Genomic DNA, 24433 nt, shown 5'->3' with positions numbered 1-24433 from the left:
AGTGGGGGCGTGGGGGGTTAAGCGGGGCTGTGGTTGGAAGCCGGGTGGGATCCGAGCCGGGATCCCATCCCCGACGCCCTGATTGGTGGAACGAACCCAGGGTTCGCTGCGGGACCCAGGGTAAGTCGCTCCCCCCACAACGCCACCGACAGCCTCAGCTTCTTCGTCTGTCCCAGGGTAGAATAGCAGTCCCTCCAACGGAGGCCCCGTGAGTGCGAGTTCCCCGGCGGCGTCCACGTGCGCTCCTGGTGGGGCAGTGAGCATCCCGGGTCGTCGGTCCCGGCCATGCTGTGGCCAGCTCGGGGCCAGACCCTCTGGACCCGCTTCGCTGGACCTCGACAATCGGTGGAAGTGATGGGAAGGCGACCTGGCTCCTTGGGGATTCGGGCGCGGGGGGTGGGGACGCGGATCCTTGCGTCAGCGCAGGGGAAGGTCCTCAGCCAGGGACAAGCCCAGTCCTCCCCGGCTGCGCCGAGTTAGGCGGGGTCGCCCCCTGGTGGGGAGCACGCAGCTGGCCGCGAGTCCAGCCGCTATTCGGGTCCACTGCATCCCCGGTGCACCAGCCCCTCTGCGAGGCACCACGTGGAGACTGAGGGTCATTCCCGGGGGGGGAGGGAGAAGTGGGGGGGGGGGAAAGGGTGCCACTTAGCTGACAGGATGGCCAAGGTCGGTCCCCTTCAGGCCGCTCTGTGATGAGAGGCTAGGCTCAAGGGTACAGTCTTAACCGGAGACAGAATAGACATCAGCAGACAGGAGAATGAGGGCCTTGGGCTAGCTTGGGGAGGGGGCTCTCTGAGGAGTTGGTACTCAGGATGGGATCTGGGTGAGCCATCATGGGGCAAACCCAAAGAGGGGCATTCTAGGTGGAGGCACCAGCCAGTGTAAAGAGCCTGAGGCAGGAATGGAGGTGGACAGGACAGAACAGGTCTCTGTGACTGGTGGTGGTGTGGTGGGGAGAGTGAAGAGGTTAACAAAACCAGGCTCACTGCAGCTGTAGAGAGGAATGCGGGTTTTGATCTAGGTGTGATGGGGAGCACTGGGGTACTTTGAGCAGGGACTGACCTGGGCTGGCTCCTTTTTAAAGAATTGCTGGCCGCTGTAGTAGAACCAACTGTGTAATCAGAGTGGAAGCTCCTGCCCTCATGCAGGCAAGGGAGGGGATTGGCCTGGATCTGAGAGGAGCAGGTACACAAAAGGGGTCAGTTTGGGGTATGTTTTGGACCTAAAACCAAACCTTGCTGATGCATGGATGTGGATAGGAAAAGAAAGGCATCAACCATGACTCCTAGATTTCTGTCCTGAAGGACTGGTTGGATGGAGTTGCCATGACCTGATCTGGGAAAGACCGAAGAAGAGTGAGTCTGGACAGAAAAATTAAATGATCATTTGTGGATTTGAGATGCCTGTTAGACATCCAAGAGGGAGTGCAGGGTTGGCCTCGGGGTGTGTGATTCTGGAGTTTGGGAGAGAGGCCAGCACTGGACCCTTGGATAAGGCCATGGGCCTGTATGAGATGGGAAGATATAAGTGTAGACAGAGGAGGGCAGCAGGAAGGACTGAGTTCTGGAACATTCCACTGTTAGGAGGTTGCGAAGATGAAGCAGAACCAGCAAAGGAGCTGGGCAGGAGTGGCCAGGGAGGTGGGAGGAAACCAGAGAGAGAGTGGGATTTGGAAGCCAACAGGAGCAAACGTCAAACAATCCTAAGGAATCATCAATCCCAAGGAAGTGAGAACAATCCACTGCACTGGATTCAGCAGTGTGCAGGTCACTGAGGACCTGACCAGGGGAATTTTGTGGAAGGAGAGAAAATCTGACTAGGGGAGAGAGTGAGAGGTGAGGAACTGGAGTACAAGTGTAGCCACTTTTAAAAAAGTTGGCATGTAACGTAAATACAACAAATGGACACATCTCAACGGTACAAGGAGCCCTGGTGGCACAGTGGTTAAGCGCTTGGCTGCTAAACAAAAGGTTGGTGGTTCAAACCCAGCAGCCGCTCAGCAGGAGAAAGATGTGGCAGTATGGTCTTCGAAATCCTATGGGGCAGTTCTACTCTGTCTTATAGGGTCACTGGGATTGGGATTGACTAGATGGCAGTGGGTTTGGTTCTTTGGTTTTCAAAGGTATAGCTCAATAAATGTTGAAATTTGTGCATTGGCCTCCCAGATCAAGATATAGAACATCTCCAGACCTCTAAAAGGCCACCTTGTACCCCCTCTAGTTGATAATCCCAGAGGTAACTACTATTTTGATTTCTATTCTATCCCAAGGATTCCTTTTACTTGTTGAATGTAGATAACTTTTGAGAGATTTTGCTGATGGTAGGCCTCAGATTTCACAGGCAGATCATGTTCTAATGAGGGTAGAGAGGAGACAGCTAGAGTTCAGGCTCTGTGTGTGGGGTAACAGATTTTGGGCCCAATTTTCCTGGGAACTGTGCTTGCTCTGTCTCCAAGGTCTAAGTGATCAGGATTTCCCCAAGCCTCAGTTTCCCCATCTGAAGCTTTATCCTCCTCCTTTCATGTCCCCTTGTGTTGTGGTAATGAATGAGTTGGGGACAGTGGGAAATGGGATTGTCTGGGCCTCTCAGAGCCTGCCTGGGATCTAGAACTCAGTCACCAGGGATGGGAGGGGCTAGAATCTGGTTGGCCCAGGAGTCCCGCCTGCCCAGCTTTGTCTGAGCAACTGACCTGGCAACCAGGTGTACCTGACAAACACATCTAACCTTCTGGAGTGCTGTCCATATCTTCTGGCCACCATGGAGCTATTCAGGCCCCCGATGCTCCTTCTCGCTCTGGGTGTCTCTGGTGAGGAGCTGGTGGGTAGGGGAGCCCCAGTTCTCACCTGCAACTCCACAATGGAGTTCTGGCCCTTCTTAGATGATCTACTGTGGAGGACAGGGACTGGGGGAGAGCCAGGAAAGGGCAAGGGTATGAACCTCTGACCCTCATTTCTCATCTTGGTTGCTTCCTCGACCAAGTCTGTGAAATAAGCCCACCCACATTTAGATATGGGGGACAGAGAAGGGCCTTGGCTACTTGGCCCCACGATGTAACCCGGCTCTGCAGTAGAGGGGCAGGACTATGCTCATGTGTGTGGTTCTGTGAGCATCGGGGGACCTCCAGCCTGAATCACCTGCCCCTCACAGACCTCCACAGCCTGCCCTGGTTCATGAATATCTCTGAGAGCCTGGGCCCTGGCACTGTCCTTGAGTCTTTCTCCTTCAACTGCTCCTCCTCCACACCCACCCTGGAGCTGCTTTATGTGCAGCCACCCACCACCTTCTTCAACCCACCCAGCCTCAGAAGGCAAGGCTCCTCCTATGTGGGCAAGGTATGGCCTTGGGCCCTGCTGGGGACCGTGAGGGCACAGGGAGAACCTGAAATTCCCAGTTGAAGGTGGTATAGGGGAACAGAGAGCCTAGGCCCCACATGGCCTGCCCACCTGCCATAGGTAACCCTCAGCAGCTCAGTTCGGCTTGATGCTCTAGCAGTAAACCACTACAAACTGCAGCTGCGATTCCAGTGTGGCATCCGAGTGATTGAGGGGCCGCTCTTTTTGGATGTGCAGCGGGACCCCAGCCATGTCCAGTGCGCCGGCCGATTTGCCAGCCCAGGTGAGGCTGGGGGCAGCAGGCAGGGGGTGGGCAGGCATGAGCTGAACAAAGCCTCCCTAACCTCTCCTCTGGTCAGCTGGGGAAATCATTGAGGTGCCAGAGACAGTCGCACCAGGGGCCCGGCTGTACACTCTGCTGCTCCCGGGCCTGGAACTCCAGGGAGCTCAGGTGAGCCCAGCACATGGGGCAGAGAATAGTTGCAGGGAGATGGGGAGACCAACCGCAGCCCCTGCCTGCCTAAGCACTCTGCAGTGCACAGCTGAACCTCTCCATGATGCTGCCCACCCTCCAGTGACCCTGGCTGTTCCCACAGGGTCATCTCAGGAGTTGAGTTCTTTCAAGTTCCCCTGTGTGTTCTGAGTTCTCCATGACAATTCTGTATCACTTATGATCCAAAAAAGAAATGTAGTTTAAAAACAAAATAATTAATTTAAAAGCAGAGAGGATTGTGGATAAGGGCCTAGGGTCAGATGGAAGGAGGGGAGCCCAGGCTGGTGTGAGGGCCAGTGGCTGGAGAATAGGAGAGTTGGGTGGGGCAAGGTGGCTGTCAGGTTGTTGGAGGATGTTGACAGGGGTGCTTGGAGCACTAGGAGGCGGATGGGGCCTCCAGCATCTCTGTCCTGTCAGATGAGCATCACCAGTGCCCAGGACCCTTCACACTTCCCTGGATCTTTCTCCATCAATCAGCAGGGCTGGCTGCAGGCGCCAGCCCAGGGCCTCAAAGGCCAGGCTCAAAAGGTGAGCATGACCTGGGTTCTGGGGGGTATCCATGGATTGGGCATGCAATGGATAGACACTCTGCCTCCTGGAGATTTGTCTGTTCTTGTTATTCTCGATTATGCTGCTTCTTGCAGACCAAGCCCACACCCTGAACCTGCTGCCCCACTCTGGCTGTCCCTACCTTGGCCTGGTTCTGTGCTGGTATCTGGAATCTAGAAAGAAGAAGGGTCTCTTGAAGCTCATAGTTGCTCTAATAGAAAGGAAAGCATTTAGGGCAATCACAGAAAGAGAAAGTTCTGGGTAAAGTGGCCAGTCCAGTCTGGAGGAGGTTAGAGAAATTCCTTCCTTAAAACTTCCACTTCTTGGTGACTAGCTCTTACCAACTCTAAGATGATAATTCATATTGTGAATGACTCAAATATCACTCTTGGGCTATTTGTATCCTAACACAATTCATGGTCCAAAGGAATGGGGCTCAAAGGTATACCTGTCAGCAGAGAGACTGGTCATGGGGAGGGTTAGTGTTGGGGCTCCTTGAGTGGGAGAGTGGACACAGACATACAGAAGGACACATACCGTGGTTCCCTTCCTGTTCTGTGTGCACCGCAGGTCTTCCAGTTGCAGATCTCAGTGACCTTTGGACAGGGCCAAAACTGTCAGGGGATGCTGACAGTGAAGGTTCTGCCTAGTCCCTCCAGTCAAGTCTCCTTCCAGTAAGGCTCCCCAACCTTGGGAACAGTGGGGGAGGCAGGACCTGGCCCCAGGATATCAGTGGCAGGGGTTGGGTATGGGAAAGGGTATGGGCTGCTGGAGCGGCCTTAACTTGCTCCAGCAGCCTAGGGAAGGGGCAGGCCTGTGGATTGGGCCAGAAGTGGACAGGAGTGGGTGGGAGTCAGTGCCGCCCTTTTGGCCCAGGGAGCCGGCCCAGAACATCACCATCCTGGAGAACCTAGTCCCCGGAAAAAAAGTGGTTCAGGTACGGGCCCGGGGCTTCCATGTGCGCTACGAAATCGTCTCTCCGGTGCCCTGCCCGTTTTACTCCATCGGACATGGTGAGGGGCTTGGCGAGGGGAGGGTGAAACAGAGATGCTTCTGCCTCTGCAGCATTACCTCCTTGCCGTCGTCAGAAACCGGGGCGGGGCTGGGGCCAGGGCGGGGATTGCTTTGAGGTTCGGTTTGCCGGGTAACGAGCGCAGAGGGAGCAATCTCTAAATTTGCACAACGCCCCCCCCCGCCCCCGCCGGCGTCGTCGACTAGGGCGGGGGATGATCCGCAGCCCTGTCTGACGCCCCCTTGGGCTTGCGACCGGGGGCAAATGCCGCCTTCTAACCCCACCCACCTCGTTACGCCTCTGGTTTGCGGGCCTGGCCAGAGTTAGAGGCGGATTTCGGAGTAGGCTGCAGGAGAAGCCACGCTCAGCGCCCTCTCGGTTCAGCTGACCGGCGGGGGGCCTGGGGTGGGGCCGAGCTGGGGGATGGGGCCGAACTCCGAGTCCCCCACCCCTCACCCCGCCCAGCCGACGGCGTGGTCCGCCTCACCGCGCCGCTGGAGTTAGCGCGGGTCCCAGATGCGAAGGTCACCAGGCTGAAGGTGAAGGCCTTTGAGCGACTCCGGCCGTGGGCCAGCGCCGAGCTCGATCTCACCGTCAACGTGCGGTCGGCTAACCGCTGGCCCCCGCGTTGCCTCCCGGCGCTGCTCGTGTGAGTACCCGGAGCCTTACCTGGGCTGCTGGGGAAAGAACCACGGCTCACTGCCTGGCCGTCTCCCGCCCTGCCTTCCGCCCTCCACTCCTAGGACTCAAATCCCTGAGACCGCACCCGTGGGCACTGTGCTGAACACCCTCACTTGCACAGACCCTGACTCAGCCGGCGCCACCCTCGACTATCAGTTGTGGTTCCACAGCCCTCCCGGCCCGGCTAGCCTCTGCCTTCGCGACAGGGTCCTGGAGGTGACGAGCCCTTGCCCCCAGACCCACATGCAGGGTGCTTGATGCAGGAAGGGGCCGGTGGGCCAAGGGCTTGTGGAAGCCTAGTTGGGGGAGAGGTTGTGGTGGTGGTGGTGGAAGGGCCAAAAAGAGGATCAGAGTAGACTGATCTGCGGATGCCCTGGCCTTAGTCAGCTAAATGTTGTTCAGAGCTCTCCCAGGCCATGTCTGGGCCTCACTCTCTGGCCCCTCTGGCCAGGTGAACACCACACTGGACTGTGACACTCCAGCGGCGTGTTTCCAGCATACAGCCTCCATTCTGGTGTTTGATGATGGTCAGCCCCTGATGACCAGTAAGTGACCATGCTAGGCTGGCCCGTGTCACCTCAGACAAAGCCCCCTGCCTGGACATTCAGGACCGGGCTGTGTTTCCCTATTCCCACCCCCGCACACCTTGTAGATCACCAGGGCAGGTTCCTCTCTCCGCAGAAACCAGTAAAACAGAGTTGTCTGCCTTCAGACCCTTAGGGTGGGGCATAGCTCCTCTCTTGGACCCCTAGCAGGGAAGAGTGCGCCACCCCTCCCCCCACCTTAGACCCCTAGGGCAGGGCTGGGCACTGCAGGCCAGCTCTTTGACTGCCACATGGCTCACAGCTGAGGTGCCAGTACTGGTGACGGTGACACCCATCAATGAGTTCTCTCCAACCTGTGCCCCACGCACGTTCCGGGTTCGTGAGGATGCAAGGCCCCACACACTGCTGGGCTCTGTGGTGGGCAAGGACATGGATTACCCACATGACAGCATTGAGTACTATGCCTCTGGTGGGCCTGCCACCTTTACTGTGGACCGTCTCAGTGGTACTCCCATCCCAGGGCTGGGATGGAGGGGTGGGGCCAGAGTTGACTCTGAAGGCTGAGGCCATGGCCACCCCTTCTAGGGGAGGTTCGCCTCCTGGGGCCTTTGGACTATGAGCAGCAGAGGATGTACAGGTTCACTGTCCAGCTTATTGACCATGGCCAGGACCAGGACCCCACCTGCCACCGCTCAGGCTCCTGCACCATTACGATCGAAGTTGAGGTAATTCAGCCCCAAGCCCTTGGAAAGCATCAGAATGACAAGGGTTCAGATCTCCTTCTGGCACTCTGCTTTTCTACTTTGTGCTGCAGTTTTCTTGATTGGCTGACTAGAGAGGGGTGGGGCCTCATCATGGAAAGTTTTGGAGCCTGATGCCTGATACTTGGACTCTGGCTGTGGTGGGAGGAGGTTGAGGGGCTGGCCTGGTGATTTGGAGAGTGGGTTGCCCCCACCCCTAACCTGGCTGCGTTTTTGCAGGATGTGAATGACCATGAACCTGAGTGTGAGCCCCCATTCCAGGAACTCACCATCCACACACCCCCGGGCCGTAGTGTGGAGGTGACCAAGGTGTCATGCCGGATCCCCCAGGAGCCACAGCGCCTCACCTTCTCCTATAGCATTGTGGGAGGTAAGGGCCATGGGAGACCACCAGAATATGAGGAAGGGGCAGACCAAGGCCAGGAATGGTCCCCTCCTGTCACTCTGCTTACAGGGAATACCCAGAGCCGGTTCAGCCTGCAAGGCGCCATCCTGGTGCATAATGACCCTGTTCCGGGGCCCCCCTGGTCACAACAGCCCCACACCTACGAGCTTTTGATCCACGTGGCTGATGCAGGGCCCTCCATCCCCCACCTCAGCACCACAGCCACCATCATTGTGCATCTAATTCCCTGGAGGGCCAGCACAGTGGCGACCAGCAGCCACAGAACCACAGTGAGAAGGGGCCTCAGGCCCTTGGGGGTTGGTGTGGGGAGAGAGGACCTTGGACGATGAGACCCAGTTTTCCAGGTGGAGCAATGGGGGAAGGCTTTCTAGAGGGAACTGTAAGTGCAAAGAGCCTGGGAATACAGAAAAGTGAATATGAGGTGTGGGGTGGCCCAGCCCATGAAGAGGTTTGAAGGCTGGATACTCAAGGTGTTTGGCAGGACAGTGTTGAGGCTGTGACCTCCATTTCAGATGCCCTCACCGATGACACCCCTGCTTGTGACAGACACAGAGGCTTTCTGGCAGCCAGAGCCCTGGTTTGTGGTGGTGCTGACAGTGACTGGTGCCCTTCTCCTCTTTGCTCTGGGCTGGCTCCTCATGGGGTAGGCTTCTTATCCCTGCACTTCCTGCCTTCTCTCTGTCCACCTATGGACCCTGGCAGTGGATAGGTGCTTTCACCTAAGATCTGATGACAATGCCCAAGTTGATGGGGCAGACAAACTGATAATATTGAAGAGGGCTCCCTTCCCTCCAGAGGTCTTCAGATTAGAGTCAGAGAGACACTGGGAGGAAGCTGTCTCCATTGGTCTCCTTAGTACAGGTGTGGATGGAGGCCAGGGCTAGAGATTCTGATTCGGTCATCCATTGAGCATTAACCCCTATTCCTGTCCCCTGATCCCCACTTTAAATCTGCCCTGCTCCTGTAGACTCTGTGTTCCTTATGGTCACAGGGCTGAGCACAGGGGAAGGTGGGGTAAAATGTGGGCATCACATTGACTATCCCCAATATAAAGGGGCAGATAAATGATGCCAGTTCTTGGAGCCAGCAGGCCTGTTGCCCTCACTGTTTGGTCCCTCCTTCTGGCATTTTAGGGTGGCCCAGCTGTTGCACACACCAAACAAACCAGCCCAGGATCTGCTGCTGAACAGGTCAGCTGCCTTTATTCACCTCAGCCCCTGGGAGCCCACCTCTTAAAGTCAGGCTGGGGCCCGGAGCCTTATCCTGTACTTCTGCTCCTACTTTGTCACAGCATCCAGGAAGCTGAGGGGTCCATTGAGGGGTTCATGGAGGCACCAAGGATAGAGACACCCCAGGCACCCAGCAGCATCATGAGGCTGGTAGGGCAACCCACAATTCGAGTAGTGGGCACTGAGGCTACTCCACAGTATTCCTCACCCTTGCCAAGGGTGCCCCCATCCTGGTGGGTGGCTGCTCCTGTGCGAGCACCCACACTAGCACCATCAAGATGGAGGAGGCAGGTGGACCCCTAGTTCCTTCGGGGGCTCGTCAAGGTCCAAGTCATTGCACTCTCTCTTTCTTCCCCACAGCAGCCTTTTGATGGCAGCACACAAGACCTCTGTAAGTCATTCTGTTTCCAAACCATTCTCTACCTGGGCCCACCTTCTTTCCTCATCCCATCTCCATATCTCCTTCTAACTCTAGGTGTCTGCTATTTATACTCTTACCCTGAATAAGGTCTGCTCTCCCCCCTCATTCTTTAGCCAACGTTCCCCCCGACTCAGCCCTCAGCCAATGTTGATTAAACGCCTTTGGTACCAGGAGATGACCCAGACATGGTCTGGTCCCTGCCCACGGGGAGGGGAGGATAAAGGGGGAGACCCCCAGATTACTCCAGTGTCATTAGTGAATTATGGCATAATGATCTGACACTTAGGAGAGCTGGTATCTATTTTTTGGGTCCATTTTTGGAGAATCAAGGAACTTTGCTGTGCATTTGAGCCAGGCCTCAGAGGACTTGCTGAGATGAGGAGGGAAGAAGAGGACAAGCTGGACACCAACAGAAGGGGGAGGGGCACACCAAGGGTCCTGAAATGCCTTCCCCTGCTTTCAGCAGAGGGGGCCAGTTCTGCTGAGCCAGTATGTCTCTCTTTTTCTCATCACCATCTGGGCTCAGGTACAGGCAGAGATTACCTGTTCAACTCATGCACGGGAGCCCAGCGCTGGCTCTGAGGCCAAGCAGTTGCCTCACTACCAGTGGAATTTCTTCTTCACATGCTCATGGGCTGGGTTTTCAAGTTGATTCAATAATAAACAAAATTACAAACAGAAAAGGCCTAGCCTTATAATGTACATGTGGGAGAAGCTCTGAGATCTGAGATTCCTTGTTCTCACTTGGAGAATTCCCTACCTTGTGGGCACACTCTGGGGAGTAGTAGGGCTATTTTTCTTTGGAGAAGGCATTGTATGGTGCTCTGATGGATGCTCCACTGAGGTAAGAAGCTGTTATCCTTGTCAGTGACTGAGGGGGCCTCCAGCTGCCTGTTCCCTCGGAGGCCACCTGCAGTGGCAGGTGGGGAGGGCCCAGGAGTTTCTTTTTCCCACAGAGAGGAAGACATTCTTGCTGTTTGAGCAACCTCCAGGGAAGTTTGCTGACTTTGTGGATTTTCTTGGGAAGGATTTGGAACTTTAGCACTGGAGTGAGGGGTGGTGCAGACTTGAAAATCCTGTGGCATGGCAAGCCGTGGAGGGGTTGATGGCAGTCCCTTCTGAGAGGGAGTCCCCATTTCTTCCTTATCTGTTCTTGTTACTCAGGCCTTGATGCTTCTGGCATTGAGCTGAGCTGTTGCACATAGCCAGGTGGCCTACAGTAATCTGCAGGAGGGCAAGTCCCACTGAGCTCCATACCTAGCCTGCCATCAGGTCTTAGACTACTGCCAGCTCTCCAAGAGGACCTACTCTCTGAGTGAGGCTACCTTTAAACGCAGGCTGGGGCCCAGAGGGTCTTTCTGAAATGCTTAACCACTGCGCCAAGCAGGGCTACGTGGCGTCCCTAGGTTCTTTCAATGTATCAATCTTCTGCTGAGTCTATGGGCCTGAACCCTCTCAGGGCACTGGAAGACCTCACTTCCTGAGCCGATTATGGTATTCCAGACTGTGGAGTAACAGGCCGAGGGATAGAAACTGAGTGCCTTCTGTGAAGGAAAAACATGCTTCACAGGGCTTTCACTAAAGTGAGAGCATCAGAGCAGGCCTCAGGGACAGCAACCTGGGAGCATGCTGTTACAGGAAGTGGGTGCAGACAGACTTTTCCTGAGCACTTACCCTGCTCTAAGGGCTCATTAAATCTTTACAGTCATCTCTGAGGAGCTTGACTGTTACCCTCATTTTACAAATACAGCAGCCAAGGCTCAGAGAGGATAAGACTCAAAAGTCACACACAGAGCTGGCTAGTTCAGGTACTTGGATGTGGACCTGGCAGTGTGTCTATATCCGGGCTCCTAATCCTGGAGGCAAGCCAGGTGCTCTGTGTGGGGGACCAGAGATAACTGGACTCCGAGGACTCATAGTCCTGGGCAGGCTGCCTGGGAGGCAGGTCGTGACAGTCGAGGGCATAATATGCTGCCATAGGAACACAAGATGCTTTAGGGCAGAGAGGAGGAAGTGCCTGCTGTGCGCCAGGGCTTGCTCCGGGAACAGAACTCCAGGCAGAAGGAACAGCGTGGGTAAAGAGCCAAGGGCTGCTGTGGACAGCACAGAAGCCTGCGCCTCAGGATTGGTCAGAGGCAAAGCTGGGGAAGCCGCTGGGATGAAGGCTTACAGTCTGGAGCCAGTAGGAGGAGGGGCGAGACTCAATGCATTTACTAACAGGGGTAGTGTGACCTTGGCCCAGCCTCCCCTCTCTGCGCCTCAGTTTCCTCACCAAAGAACAGGGGACAATTCCCCGCCTCCTATGGCAGGTGATTTAACAACAACAACAAAAAAAGGCAAATGGCACACAAAGGGCATTTACTGGGTATGTGCGCGTGTGTGAAAACACGCTGCGGCCCCGAAGGTGGACCGCGCACCCAGAAAGAACAAGGGCGCTAGGGCCTCGGAGTTGCCGACAAGGGCTCCACTAGCTACTCGGAGGACGGCGCGCACGCGCCAACTCGTGCCGTCACAGTCACGTGTCCCAGGCGATTGGCAAGAGCCGAGAGGGGCAGGCTCTGACTGACAGACCGGTCGGCATGTCAACGGGAAGCACTCTTCAGAGCGGCGGGCGCAGAGGCCGTTGATTGGGAACAACCTGAGTTAGGGGCGGGTTCTTTGCCGTCCTGGTTACTATGACGCCCGGCCCCCGCCCCCTCGGCTGGCCGCCATCTTGTTGTTGATCCGTACCCAGCGGGCAGCGCCGTGAGCTGGACGGAGCGGCCGGTGAGGGGCCGCTGCTGCGGGGCTCAGCCACCTGCACTGCCTGCTAGGGGGCGGGCCGAAACCAAGAGGCCCGGGGGGCCCAGCTCCCGTGGGGAGCAGTGGGCGCCCGCTGTCCAGGCCGGGCCGGTGAGTGACAGGAGCCGGGCTGAAAGGCCGGTCTTACCGACGCGGGGCGGGCGGCGGCGGGCGCAGGGTCGGAGCGGGCGGGCGCGGGGCCCGAGCATCGGCCAAGCATCACTCAGACATCGCTTGAGAGTCCTGAGAGGCTGTCCGCGGGGCTTCCCAGATGCTGGCGCCGAGTCCGAAGGGACGGTCGGAGTTGAGGTCGGAGAGCCTTGCACTAAGTGCCGGCCGGCGGCGTAGCGGGAAACAGAGCCCGGGGCTCTGCTGACCCAGAACGCTGAAGCGTGTCCAGTGCCAGCCTGAATCTGGGCGTTGTGTTGCTCCGCGTGGGAATACACGTACCTCTTTCCTAGACGTCACTCCTGCGAGTGATTTTCAGACCATTTGAGACTAAGACTTGAAGTAGGAGAAAGCCAGGCAGGCCGGTGTCCGGCGCTGTGATTCTGGCAAGGTGAAGGGTCTCTGCGTGGCTGCCCGGCGCCTTCCTTTCGAGACCCACTCGGAGCCACCTGTGCTCCTCGGAGCTGAGTACCCGTTTGTTTCTTCTTGAAAGGCCTGGTTAAATGTCCATGATGTCTGAATTTTACTTTGAAACTTAATTTCTTTGGTTCTCGATCACCACTTTTTGGAGTGTGATAAGGTCTTCCTCATTTTGCTCTAGGAGAAAGCGAATATTATGATAATGACTTGGTTGATTTTTATTGCCTAGAGAGATTTTCCACCAGTTTCATCAGGAGATACAGGAAATACAGGGAGTGTGTTAAGAATTGAAACTTGTTTTTGTTATTGTGGATGGTATTGAACTGCTGATTTAACAGGACTAAATTTATCTTGCCCAATGAAAACAGATTGTCAAGTTTACTTTGCCTCTGCGAGAGTGGGAGGAGGGAAAGGTGTACGGTACTAAAACAGTTCTGACAGGTCCAAAACACATTTATCTTTTCCTATGATCCCTTAGCTTCTCCACACAGGTTTCTTGTATGTGATCATCCAAAAAGCCTGCATGAGGCAGCTAGGAAGGCAAGCAGCAGTACTTTGTGCTTGGAACAGGATCTTGTCACCCCAGAATGTTTAATTTTGAAATCAACCAGCTCCCTTCTCAGGAGGTCCTTTTGGAAAGCAGATACTGAAACCAGAGGAGGCTGGTGGCCTGTTGCTTTTCACCTGAGATTATAGTTATGAGAGGAGAAGCTGAATATTCTTTAGTTGTTTATCTCGTTGCCCTTCTTGTGACCATTTTTGAATCTTTAATGAGTTTTGACCAGTTCCTTGGGCAGTTCTTGAGAAGAAAGTACGGAAATACTAAAATATTAGGGGCGTCTCAAAATTGTCCCAAGCTAACTTCCCCCACATTGATTAACACTTCCTTTTGAAAGTAAGGCAGCCCCAGGGTTAAATTCTTGCTGGTTTTTAACAAAATCACTGTAAGTTAGGCATCTAGGATATCACACTTCCTGGAGATGTAGAGAAAACCCTGGTGGCGTAGTGGTTAAGAGTTCGGCTGCTGACCAAGAGGTTGGCAGTTCATGTCCACCAGACGTTACTTGGAAACACTGTGGGGCAGTCCTACTCTGTCCTGTATGGTCACTATGAGTCTGAATTGACTCCTCGGCAGTGGGTTTGGTTTTTTTTTTTGGGAGATGTAGAAAGAGATGGCTCTTTCCTTAGGAAAGGTCACTGACTTTTGTGTACCGTTATAAGGGGCTCAAGGCTCCATTAAGTCAGTCCATAGCCTAAACCTGTGTTAGATCTGTTGCCCTAAGGAAATACGGAATATCCAGAAACTTTCATTGTCTTTACTTAATGGTCTTGCTACCACATGACTATTTGGTATTGATTTAGCATGATAGTATATGGCTGTAGGTAATAGCAGTACTTCTGCCCCTGATGTTTTTAAGTGCAGTTAAGTGAGACTATTGTAACACTTTAACGTCTTTGTCTTTATCTAATTCACCTGTAAACTTCCATCACTTTTAACTATTATGGGCAACAGACAGCTTCACAGACTATGGAGATCCTACACTGAAGTCAGGAACTGCTGCAGGCTTAAGAAATTGAGATCTGATGGCCTAATGTTGCATTCAAGGCGCTACTGCCCAGCTGGCCCCAGTCCACCTCCCCAGGGTTTATCCTAATCTCCACTAACCAAGTGGTTTGCTAAACATTCTGTACACATTTTTTCCCATCCTCTCGCCAGCTGAGTCCTAGAGCCTTTGCCCCTGTTTGGGATGCCCTTTTCCTTCAGCTCCACTCCTTTTTCCTCAAGGGTTCAGCTCAAGTCCTACCTACCAAAACATTCTAGCCCCTGGGGATGCTCTCTCAGAACTGCAGTAGCATTATTGCCCTTTTGGCTCTTAAACAGACAAAAAGCACAAGATAGTCATTGCTCTTAAAAATTTTTTTTTATTTTCTCTGGTAGGACCTAAACCCCCTACTACAGGGAATGTATTTTACACTTTTTTGTGTTTTCTACCCAAGTGATGCCATGAGGAAAGACCTGGCCATTTACTTCCGTAAAGATTACAGCCAAGAAAACCTTATGGAGCTCAGTTTTACTCTGTAACACATGGGGTCACCATGAGCCAAAATTGACTTAATGACAACGGGTTTTTTTTGGTATGTGTGTGTGCTTTCTTGCACCTGCACATAGTAGATGAGGACTAAATGTTTACAAAGATGTGCTAAATTGAATTGGAAACACCCCCTGTAATTAAACAGGGAAATGGAGGGTGTGGGCAGGGTTTCAGTGGCCTTGGATTTCAACCTCCTACCCTATGGTGGAGCCCTGGTGGCACAGTAGTTAAGAGCTCAGTTGCTAACCAAAAGGTCGGCAGTTCAAATCCACCAGCCATTCCCTGAAAACCCTATGGGGCAGTTCTACTCTGTCCTGTAGGGTTGCTGTGAGTTGGAATTGACTTGACAGCAGTGGGTTTGGTTTTTGGTTTATTCTGTCTGAAGGAGCCCTGGTGGCACAATGGTTAAGCACTGGGCTGCTAACCGGAAGCTTGGCGGTTAGAACCCACCCTGTGACTCCGAGGGAGAAAAGATGGTGTTGATCTGCTCCTGTTAAGAGTATAGCCTAGGAAACCCTATGGAGTAGTTCTACTCTGTCAGATTGGGTTGCTATGAGTCAAAAATTGACTTGACGGCACCTGACAACAACACAACTCTGTCTAAAGTCCTTGAACACATTCACTCTAGTGCCTTAGGGAGGCAGGCCCGACCTCGGTGCTGCAGAACTTGATAAGAACTAAGGCCTAAAAACAGAAAGTAATTCTCCATCTCAGAAGGTGCTGTATGGCCCACCCTCCTTCCTGGCTAAGATGCCATTTTTAACTCTTGGAAAATATGTGCTGGGTGGCCTTGGCACTGGGTGCTGATTTTAGACCCTCATCTTGGTTGGGTCTTGGAATGCTGTAAACACGTTGGTAGTATTTGCTGCTTGACCTTCTGTCAGTGCTGTCCTGAGAATATAAACAGCAGTGATGGGCAGAGTGGGTGGGCAGAATGGGTAAAGGCTGCACAGTGCATTCTGCTTCTGGCTTGGGACAAGGGACCAGTCTGGCATTATGTATGTTTGTGGCAGTAGATCTGTGCTCTTGCACTTGATTTGAAATACAGATTTCCATTTCTCTTCTACCGTAGCAGAATTAGAGCAGTAGATTCTGAGTGGGAAAACCTCAGACATCTTGGTTCTTTTATAAAAAATGAGAGATGAAGAACTCTCACGTTTGCTGTTATGGTTTGAAGTTAACGTTTGTGGAGGAGGCATTCCAAATGAATTTTGATGGGAATACGTGTTCACTTCAGTGCTGGATCCCCGTTAGGGACTTTGTTTTTTTGAGTGCTTGGAAAATCTACTTCTGATCTTTTTGAGCAAACTTCTGTAAAATGTTATTGTGGGTGGAGGTTTAGCTCATGTATTCTTATCCCCTCATTACATGAAAGATGAGCAGAATAGGGGAAAAGTTCTGGAACTGGACTCTTTCAAGTCTAAAATTTGATGTCACTGTATAAGAGCATCTTGAAGTCCTTAAAAATCTGGGCATATTATGATTGAACACTTATAAACAACTTACTCTACAGCCAAAAAGTCAAAAAATAACAAGTGTTGGCGAGGATGTGGAGATATCGAAACCCTCATACACAGCTGGTAGAAATATAAAATGGTGAAGCCGCTTTGTAGGTACCATATGACCCAGCAATTCCATTCCTAGGTATCTGCCCAAGAGACATGAAAACATACTTCCACACAAAAATTTGTAGGTGAATATTCATAGCAGCATTATTCATAATAACCAAAGGGGGAAACAACCCAAATGTCTATCAATGGCTGAATGGATAAATAAAATATGCTATTTAAATACAGTGGAGTATTATGTGGCCATAAACAGGAATGAAGTACTGATGTAAGACATAGCATGGCTGAATCATGAAAACATACTGAGTGAAAGAAGCCAGTCACAAAAGACCATGTTACATGATTCTATTTTTATGAAACGTCCAGAATAGGCAATTCTATGCAGACAAAGTGATTAGTGGTTGCTTAGGGCTTAAGGGTAGGTTGAGGAATGGGGATGATAGCTAAAGAGTACATACGGGATTCCTTTTTGAGGTGATGAAAATGTTCTAAGATTGACTGTGGTGATGGTTTTATGTATCTACAACTATACTAAAAACCATTGAATTGTACTCTTTAAATGGGTAAATTGTATGGTATGTGAATTATATCTCAATAAAGCTGTTATTAAAAAAACTTATTATTATATTAATAATACGTATTCATTAGCACTCACCTCAGGGGCCAGCTGGCAATGAATGAGGGAAGCAGGGTAAAGGGCAGTGGGGAGTGGTGGGGACCTGGGTGAACTAACAAAAGCAGGCCTTGTCTAAAGGGTTAGCTGTTGCTCAGTGCTAGCCAGTTGTTGTGTTAGCAGATCTTGTGTTTTTTTTTTTTTTTTTTAAGGAGAACCAGAAATCTGGATTATTCTGGATTTTTATGGGAAGTTTTCTGACTTTCAAATTTGGCGACGAATTAAAAAAAATTTAAGCCACGTCACTGGTCAGAGAACACTCTCTGCAGACCAGAAATGGCCTGCAGATCTTTACTCTGATCTTTATGTTACATCATTGTTTTTAATGATTTTCCAACTTTATCGAGGTATAATTTCCATATGGTAAAATGTAGCCACTTCAAGTGTACATCCAGTTAAATGAGGGTTTTTTTTTCCGTTCAATGAGTTTTGACAAATATATATAGTCATGTAAATACCTCAGTGAAAACATTTTCATCAGTCACAGAAGCTTCTTTTCCCCCAGCTTGCTCCCCTTGGCACAGATAACCACTACTGATCTGTCACTGTAGATTAAATTTGCATTTTTTAGAGTTTTATGTAAATGGAATTATGTAGACTTTTGTATCTGCATGATGTTTTTGAGGTTCATCCATTTTGTTGCATTCCTTTTATTGCTGAGCAGATTTCTATTGTATAGCTATACGGTGAGTTGTTTATCCATTCATTTACTGATGGGCATTTGCGTTGTTTTTAGTGTTTTGGCAGTTGTGGATAAAGACGTAATAAATGTTTGTAAAAAGTCTGTGTACATTTGTGTTCATTTCTCTTGGATAAAAATCTAAGAGTAAAATTGCTCTAACCCCTGGACTACATCAAAGGGACCCTGTCCCAGGAAAAGTGAAAAGCAATCTTAATGGGCTCTGGGCCCAATAATGTTGTTATGCCTTTTTCACAGTCCTCAGCTCCAAACTTCATTTTCCATTTTTGTCAGACTCCCAGATCTACCCATATTGAGTCAAGAACTAATGGATTTCTGTTGAGATGGGAGGTTGAGTAACCAGGAACTGTTGTAATAAGACACAGGCTTCCAGAACACTTAATTGTGCTCATGCAGAACGTGTACATAGATAGACCAGGAGGCATTTGTTGTAACAGAATAAGAGTGTGTGTGGTTTAAGGGGCCCTGGTGGTGCAGTGGTTAAGAGCTGTGACTGCTAACCAAAAGGCTGGCAGTTCAAATCCACCAGCTGCTCCTTGGAAACGCTATGGAGCAGTTCTGTCTTATAGGGTCACTGTGAGTCGGAATCGACTCGACGGCAATGGGTTTGGTGTTATGGGTGTGGTTTAAAATCGGAAGAGGTGTATGCATCAGGGTTGTATCCTTTCACCTCACCATACTTATTCAATCTATGTGCTGAGCAAATAATCTGAGAAACTGAACTATATGAAGAAGAACATGGCATTAGGATTGGAGGAAGACTCATTAACAACCTGCGATAAGCAGGTGACACAACTTTGCTTGCTGAAAGTGAAGAGGACTTGAAGCACTTACTGATGAAGAGCAAAGACTACAGCCTTCAGTATGGATTACACCTCAACATAAAGAAAACAAAAATCCTCACAGCTGGACCAGTAAGCAACATCATGATAAACAGAAAATATTGAAGTTGTCAGGGATTTCATTTTCTTGGATCAACAATCAATGCCCATGGAAACAGCAGTCAGGAATTCAAACGACATATTACATTGGGCAGATCTGCTGCAAAAGATCTCTTTAAGGTGTTACAAAGCAAAGATGTCACTTTGAGGACTAAGGTGCACTTGACCTACGCCATGGTATTTTCAGGTGCTTCATATGCATGTGAAAGCTGGACAGTGAATAAGGAAGACCGAAGAAGAATTGATGCTTTTGAATTATGGTGTTGGAGAAGAATATTGAATATACCACATACTGCCAAAAGAGCGAACAAATCTGTCGTGGAAGAAATACAGCCAGAATGCTCCTTAGAAGCGAGAATGTTGAGACTTCCTCTCGTATACTTTGGACATGTTATCAGGAGGGACCGATCCTTGGAGAAGGACATCATGCTTGGTAAAGTAGAAGGTCAGCGAAAAAGAAGAAGACCCTCAAGATGGATTGACACAGTGGCTGCAACAATGGGCCCAAACATACTAACGATTGCAAGGATGGTGCAGGACTGGGCAGCGTTTTGTTCTGTCATACATAAGGTCAGTATGAGTTGGAGCCAACTCAACAGCACCTAACCACACAACAACAGTTGCTTCAGAGCTTGCTTTATAGATTTTTGTTAGTTGATATAGGCCAGGTGGCTTCTTGGTCATCCACAGGGATCACAAAATTCATCCTTCATCTCTCCGTGGAGTCTGGCCCTGGTGATTTGTGTCTTTGTAAGGTCCTGGTCCAGTTGCCACAGTGGGCACTGCTTCTTTAGACTGTTGGTCATCTAGCACATATTTTGCTAACTATTTTAAAGAATTACATGTGAATTAATTTTAATTTTTGGAACTTGAGGCATCCTTGTCTGATATCTGTCCATGTGTGGGATTTAAGAACTGATATCAACCAGAGGTTTCTAGCTAAGTGGTCTAGATTTTAACCTCTGGGAGTAGCTGGCTGTGCTTTTGGTGATGAGTATTCATACCTTAAATCTCCCTCATCAAAGGTCATTTCCACATGTAACCTGTTATGCATATCTCAGTTTGGAATAGTGTGTTCTGTTTCACCACTGACTTCTTGGGCCAGTGTTCAGTGACTAGTTTCTTCGTAGCCAAGACTTGGTTATCAGAATTCTTTTTTAAAGCTTCCCAAATCTCTTGTGGGATTAAATTAAATCTTATGGACCTGGCAAGATGATTTTTTTTTTGTTATCTGCATGGTATATAGCCTTTTGTATCTGTAAGCTTGTGTCTCCTTGGGTGAAGAGTTAAGATGAATAAAAAATGTCCATATTTTGTTTATAGTTTACTGTATTTTTTATAGTATAAAATTTGCCATTTTAACAATTTTTAAAATCATTGTATTTTGGTAAAAATATATATAGCAGAACATTTGTCAGTTCACCATTTTTTTACATGTACAATTCAGTGATCTTGATTATGTTCATCATGTTGTGGAACCATTACCACTATCTGTTTCTAAATTATTCTAACAACATTAACAGAAACTCAATGCCCTCTAAGCAAGACTCCCACTGGTAACCACTAATAAAATTTGGTCTCTATACGTTTGTGTGTTCTAGATATTTCATATGACTAGGATTATATACTGTTTGTCCTTTTGCAACTGACTTGTTTCACTTAGCATAATGTTTTCAGGGTTCATCCCTGTTGTAGCATGTGTCAGGACCTCATTTCTCTTTATGGCTGAGTAGTATTCTATTTTATATATATACTACGTTATGTTTCTCCATTCATCTGTTGATGGACGCTTGGGTTGTTTCCATCTTTTGGCTATTGTGAACAGTGCTGCAGTGAACATTGGTGTACAAGTTTCTGTTTGTGTTCCTGCTTTCAATACTTTTGGATATATACCTAGGATTGGGATTGCTAGGTCATATGGTAGTTCTGTGTTTAACATTTTGAGGAACCACCAAAGTGTATTCCACAGTGGCTGCACCATTTTACATTCCTACTAGCAATGTACGGGGATTCCAGTGTCTCTGCATCCTGGCCAACACTTGTTATTTTCTGGGTTTTTTTTTTTTCCATTTTTTTTTTATTATAGCCATCCTAGTGATGTGAAGTAGTATCCTTTCATGTTCTCATTGGCCATTTGTATATCTTCTTTGGAGACAGTCTATTCAAGTCCTTTGCCCTTTTTCTTTTTCTTTTTCAGCCCATTTTTTAATTGGGTTGTCTTTCTTTTTGCTGTAGAGTTGTTGGTGTTCTTTATAGTCTGGATATTTAGACCCTTGTCAGATGTATAATTTGCAAATATTTTCTCCCATTCTGCGCGTTGTCGTTTCACTCTTGATAGTATCCTTTGATGCATGCAAGTTTTTAATTTTGATAAAGTCCATTTTATCTATTATTTTTATTGTTGTTGTTGCCTGTGCTTTTTGTGTCATGTTTTAGAAACCATTTGCAAATCCAAGGTCATGAATGTTTGTCCCTGTGTTTTCTACGAAAAGTTTTATAGTTCTAGCTCTTAAATTTAGGTCTTTGATCTATTTTGAATTAATTTTTGTATATGGTCTAAGATAAGGATCCAACTTCATTCCTTTTGCATGTGGATATCCAGTTTTCCCAGCACTGTTTGTTGAAAGGACTGTTCTTTCCTCACTGAATGATCTGGGCACCCTTGTCAAAAATCAGTTGACCGTATATGCATAGGTTTATTTCTGGGTTATCTCTTCTATGCCGTTGGTCTATGTGTCTATCCATATGTCAGTATTACAATGTTTTGAATACTGTAGCTGTGTAGTAAGTTTTGAAATCGGAAAGTATGAGTCTTTCAGCTTTATTCTTCTATAAGATTCCTTTGGCTCTTTGGGGTCGCTTGAAATTCATATGAATTTTAAGATGGATTTTTCCATTTCTGCCAAAAGCACCATTGAGATTTTGATAGGTATTGCGTTGAATCTGTATAGCGCTTTGGGTAGTATTTCATCTTAACAACATTAAGTCTTCTAATTTATGAACATGGCATGTCTTTCCGTTTATTTAAGTCTTCTTTAAAATTTTTGGCATTGTTTTGCAGTTTTTAGTGTGCAAGTCTTGCTCCTCAGTTAAATTTATTTCTATTTTATTCTTTAGGATGCTATTTTAAATGGAATTGTTTTCTTAATTTCCTTTTCAGATTTCTTGTTGCTAATGTGGTGAAATACAATTGATTTTTTAGATTATTTTCCATGCAAAAGTTTATACATACATTATTATGTGACTCTAATTGCTTTCCCCATACTGTACAGCACACTCCTCCTTTCTATCCCTGATTCCCCATGTCCATTCAACCAGCTCCTAACCCTCTCTGCTTTCCATCTCACCTCTGGACAGAAGCTGCCCATTTAGTCTCTTGTATCTACTTGAGCTAAGAGGCATACTCCTCAGGAGTACCCCTTTATGTCCTACAGTCCAATCCCTGTCTGAAGAGTTGGCCTCGGAAATTGTTTTAGATCTGGGCTGGTAGAGAATCCAGGAGCCATGCTTTCTGGGGTTCCTCCAGTCTGAATCAGACCATTAAGTCTGGTCTTCTGCCTAGAATTTAAGTTCTGCACCCCAACTTTCTCCTGCTCCATCTGGGCCTGTCTGTTGTGTTCCCTGTCAGGTCATTGGTGGTAGCCAGGCACCATCTAGTTCTTCTGGTCTCAGGCTGATGGAGTCTGTGGTTTATGTGGCCCTTTCTTTCTCTTGGGCTGCTACTTTCCTTGTGTCTTTGGTGTTCTTCATTCTCATTTACTCCAGGTGGTTGGGATCAAATGATGCATCTTAGATGGCCGCTTGCAAGCTTTTAAGATCCCAGACACCACTCACCAAAGTAGGTTGCAGAACATTTTCTTAATAAGCTTTGTTATGCCAGTTGACCTAGATATCCCCTGAAAGCATGTTCCCCAGACCCATGCCCCTGCTACTCTGTCCCTCAAAGTATTTGATTGTATTCAGGAAACTATTTAGCTTTGGTTGAGTCCAGTTGTGCTGACTTCCCCTGTAGTGTGTATTGGCTTTCCCTTCACCTAAGATAATTCTTATCTACTATCGAGTTAGTAAATAACCTTCACCTTCCCTCCCCACTCTCGTAACCATCAAAGAATGTTTTCTTCTATTTTTAAACCTTTTCTTGATTTCTTATGATAGGGATCTTATACAATATTTGTCCTTCTGTGACTGACTAAATTTCACTCAGCATAATGACCTCCAGCTTCCTCCATGTTATAAGCTGTTTCACGGCTTCATCGTTGTTCTTTATTGTTGCTTAGTATTCCATCGTGTGGATATACCATAATTTGTTTATCCATTCGTCCGCTGATGCGCACGTAGGTTGTTTCCACCTTTTTGCTGCAGTAAACGTGGGTGTGCATATATCTATTTGTGTGATGACCCTTGTTTCTCTAGGATATATTCCAAGGAGCGGGATAGCTGGATCATATGGTACTTCTATTTCTAGCTTTTTAAGGAAGCGCCAAATGGATTTCCAAAGTGGTTGTACCATTTTACATTCACCAACCATGTGTAAGTGTTCCAGTCTCTCCACAACCTCCCCAGCATTTATTATTTTGTGTTTTTTTAGATTAAGGCTAGCCTTCTTGGGGTCAGATGATATCTCATTGTAGTTTTGATCTGCATTTCTCTAATGGCTAATGATCGTGAACATTTCTTCATGTGTCTGTTAGTCGCCTGAATATCTTCTTTGGTGAAGTGCCTGTTCATATCCTTTGCCCGTTTTTTAATTGGGTTATTTGTCTTTTTGTTGTTGAGGTTTTGCAGTATCTTGTAGACTTTAGAGATTAGACGCTGATCGGATTTGTCGTAGGCAAAAATTTTTTCCCAGTCTGTAGTTTGTCTTTTGACTCTTTTGGTGAAGTCTTTTGATGAGCATAAGTGTTTGATTTTTAGAAGCTCTCATTTATCTAGTCTCTCTTCTGGCACTTGTGCATTGTTACTTATGGTTCGTATTGTGTTCATGCCATGTGTTAGGGCTCCTAGCATTGTCCCTATTTTTTCCTCCATGATCTTTATCATTTTAGATGTTATGTGTAGGTCTTTGATCCATTTTAGTTAGTTTTTGTGCGTGATGTGAGGTATGCATCTTGTTTCATTTTTTTTGCAGATGGATATCCAGTTATGCCAGCACCGTTTGTTAAAGAGACTGTCTTTTCCCCAATTAACGGACTTTGGGTCCTTGTCAAATATCAGCTGCTCATAGGTGGATGAATTTACGTCTGGATTCTCAATTCTGTTCCATGGTCTATGTATCTGTTGTTGTACCAGTACCAGGCTGTTTTGACTATTGTGGCGGTATAATAGGTTTTAAAATCAGGTAGTATGAGGCCTCCCACTTTGTTCTTCTTCAGTAATGCTTTACTTACCCAGGGCCTGTTCCCTTTCCCTATGAAGTTGGTGTTTTTTTTCTCCATCTCATTAAAAAATGCCACTGGAGTGTGGATTGGGATTGCACTGTATCTGTAGATCGCTTTGGGTAGAATTGACATTTTCACAGTGTTGAGTCTTCCTATCCATAAGCAAGGTATGTTTAGCCACTTATCCAGGTCTCTTTTGGTTTCTTGCAGTAGTGTCTTGTAGTTTTCATTGTGCAGGTCTTTTACATCTCTGGTTAGATTTATTCCTAAGTATTTTATCTT

General features: G+C 48.6%; 2 protein-coding genes across 3 annotated transcripts in view; both read left to right on the top strand.

Moving 5' to 3' along the window:
• Nucleotides 1-2757: 2757 nt before the first annotated feature.
• CDHR4 (cadherin related family member 4) lies at nt 2758-9834 on the top strand. Its single transcript, XM_023731604.1, has 19 exons — nt 2758-2806; nt 3148-3332; nt 3453-3615; nt 3692-3783; nt 4243-4353; nt 4945-5048; nt 5251-5387; nt 5852-6035; nt 6130-6283; nt 6519-6612; nt 6914-7117; nt 7198-7337; nt 7593-7743; nt 7828-8048; nt 8292-8422; nt 8913-8969; nt 9071-9158; nt 9369-9399; nt 9753-9834. Coding segments are annotated over exons 1-19 (2298 nt in total). The 3' UTR covers nt 9755-9834.
• A 2321-nt stretch (nt 9835-12155) lies between these two features.
• IP6K1 (inositol hexakisphosphate kinase 1) overlaps nt 12156-24433 on the top strand; it is an 84683-nt gene continuing 72405 nt past the window's right edge. For both annotated transcript variants that reach the window (XM_023726963.1, XM_004368540.3), the window contains exon 1: nt 12156-12321. The gene's annotated coding sequence lies outside the window, so the exon portion shown is untranslated. The remainder of the gene's footprint in view (nt 12322-24433) is intronic.

The sequence above is a fragment of the Trichechus manatus genome, unplaced genomic scaffold, assembly GCF_000243295.1.
Source record: "Trichechus manatus latirostris isolate Lorelei unplaced genomic scaffold, TriManLat1.0 scaffold00001, whole genome shotgun sequence".
Lineage (NCBI taxonomy): Eukaryota > Metazoa > Chordata > Mammalia > Sirenia > Trichechidae > Trichechus > Trichechus manatus.
Note: the sequence above shows the minus strand (reverse complement) of the source record. Positions and strands in the feature narration are given on the sequence as shown.

Excerpts from the sequence above, each read along its gene's own strand:
- CDHR4 (XM_023731604.1), top strand. The coding sequence starts at position 2,758 with ATGGAGCTATTCAGGCCCCCGATGCTCCTTCTCGCTCTGGGTGTCTCT. Across the intron at positions 3,784-4,242 it reads TGGAACTCCAGGGAGCTCAG|ATGAGCATCACCAGTGCCCA; the intron begins GTGAGCCCAGCA and ends CTGTCCTGTCAG. Across the intron at positions 6,036-6,129 it reads TGCCTCCCGGCGCTGCTCGT|GACTCAAATCCCTGAGACCG; the intron begins GTGAGTACCCGG and ends CTCCACTCCTAG.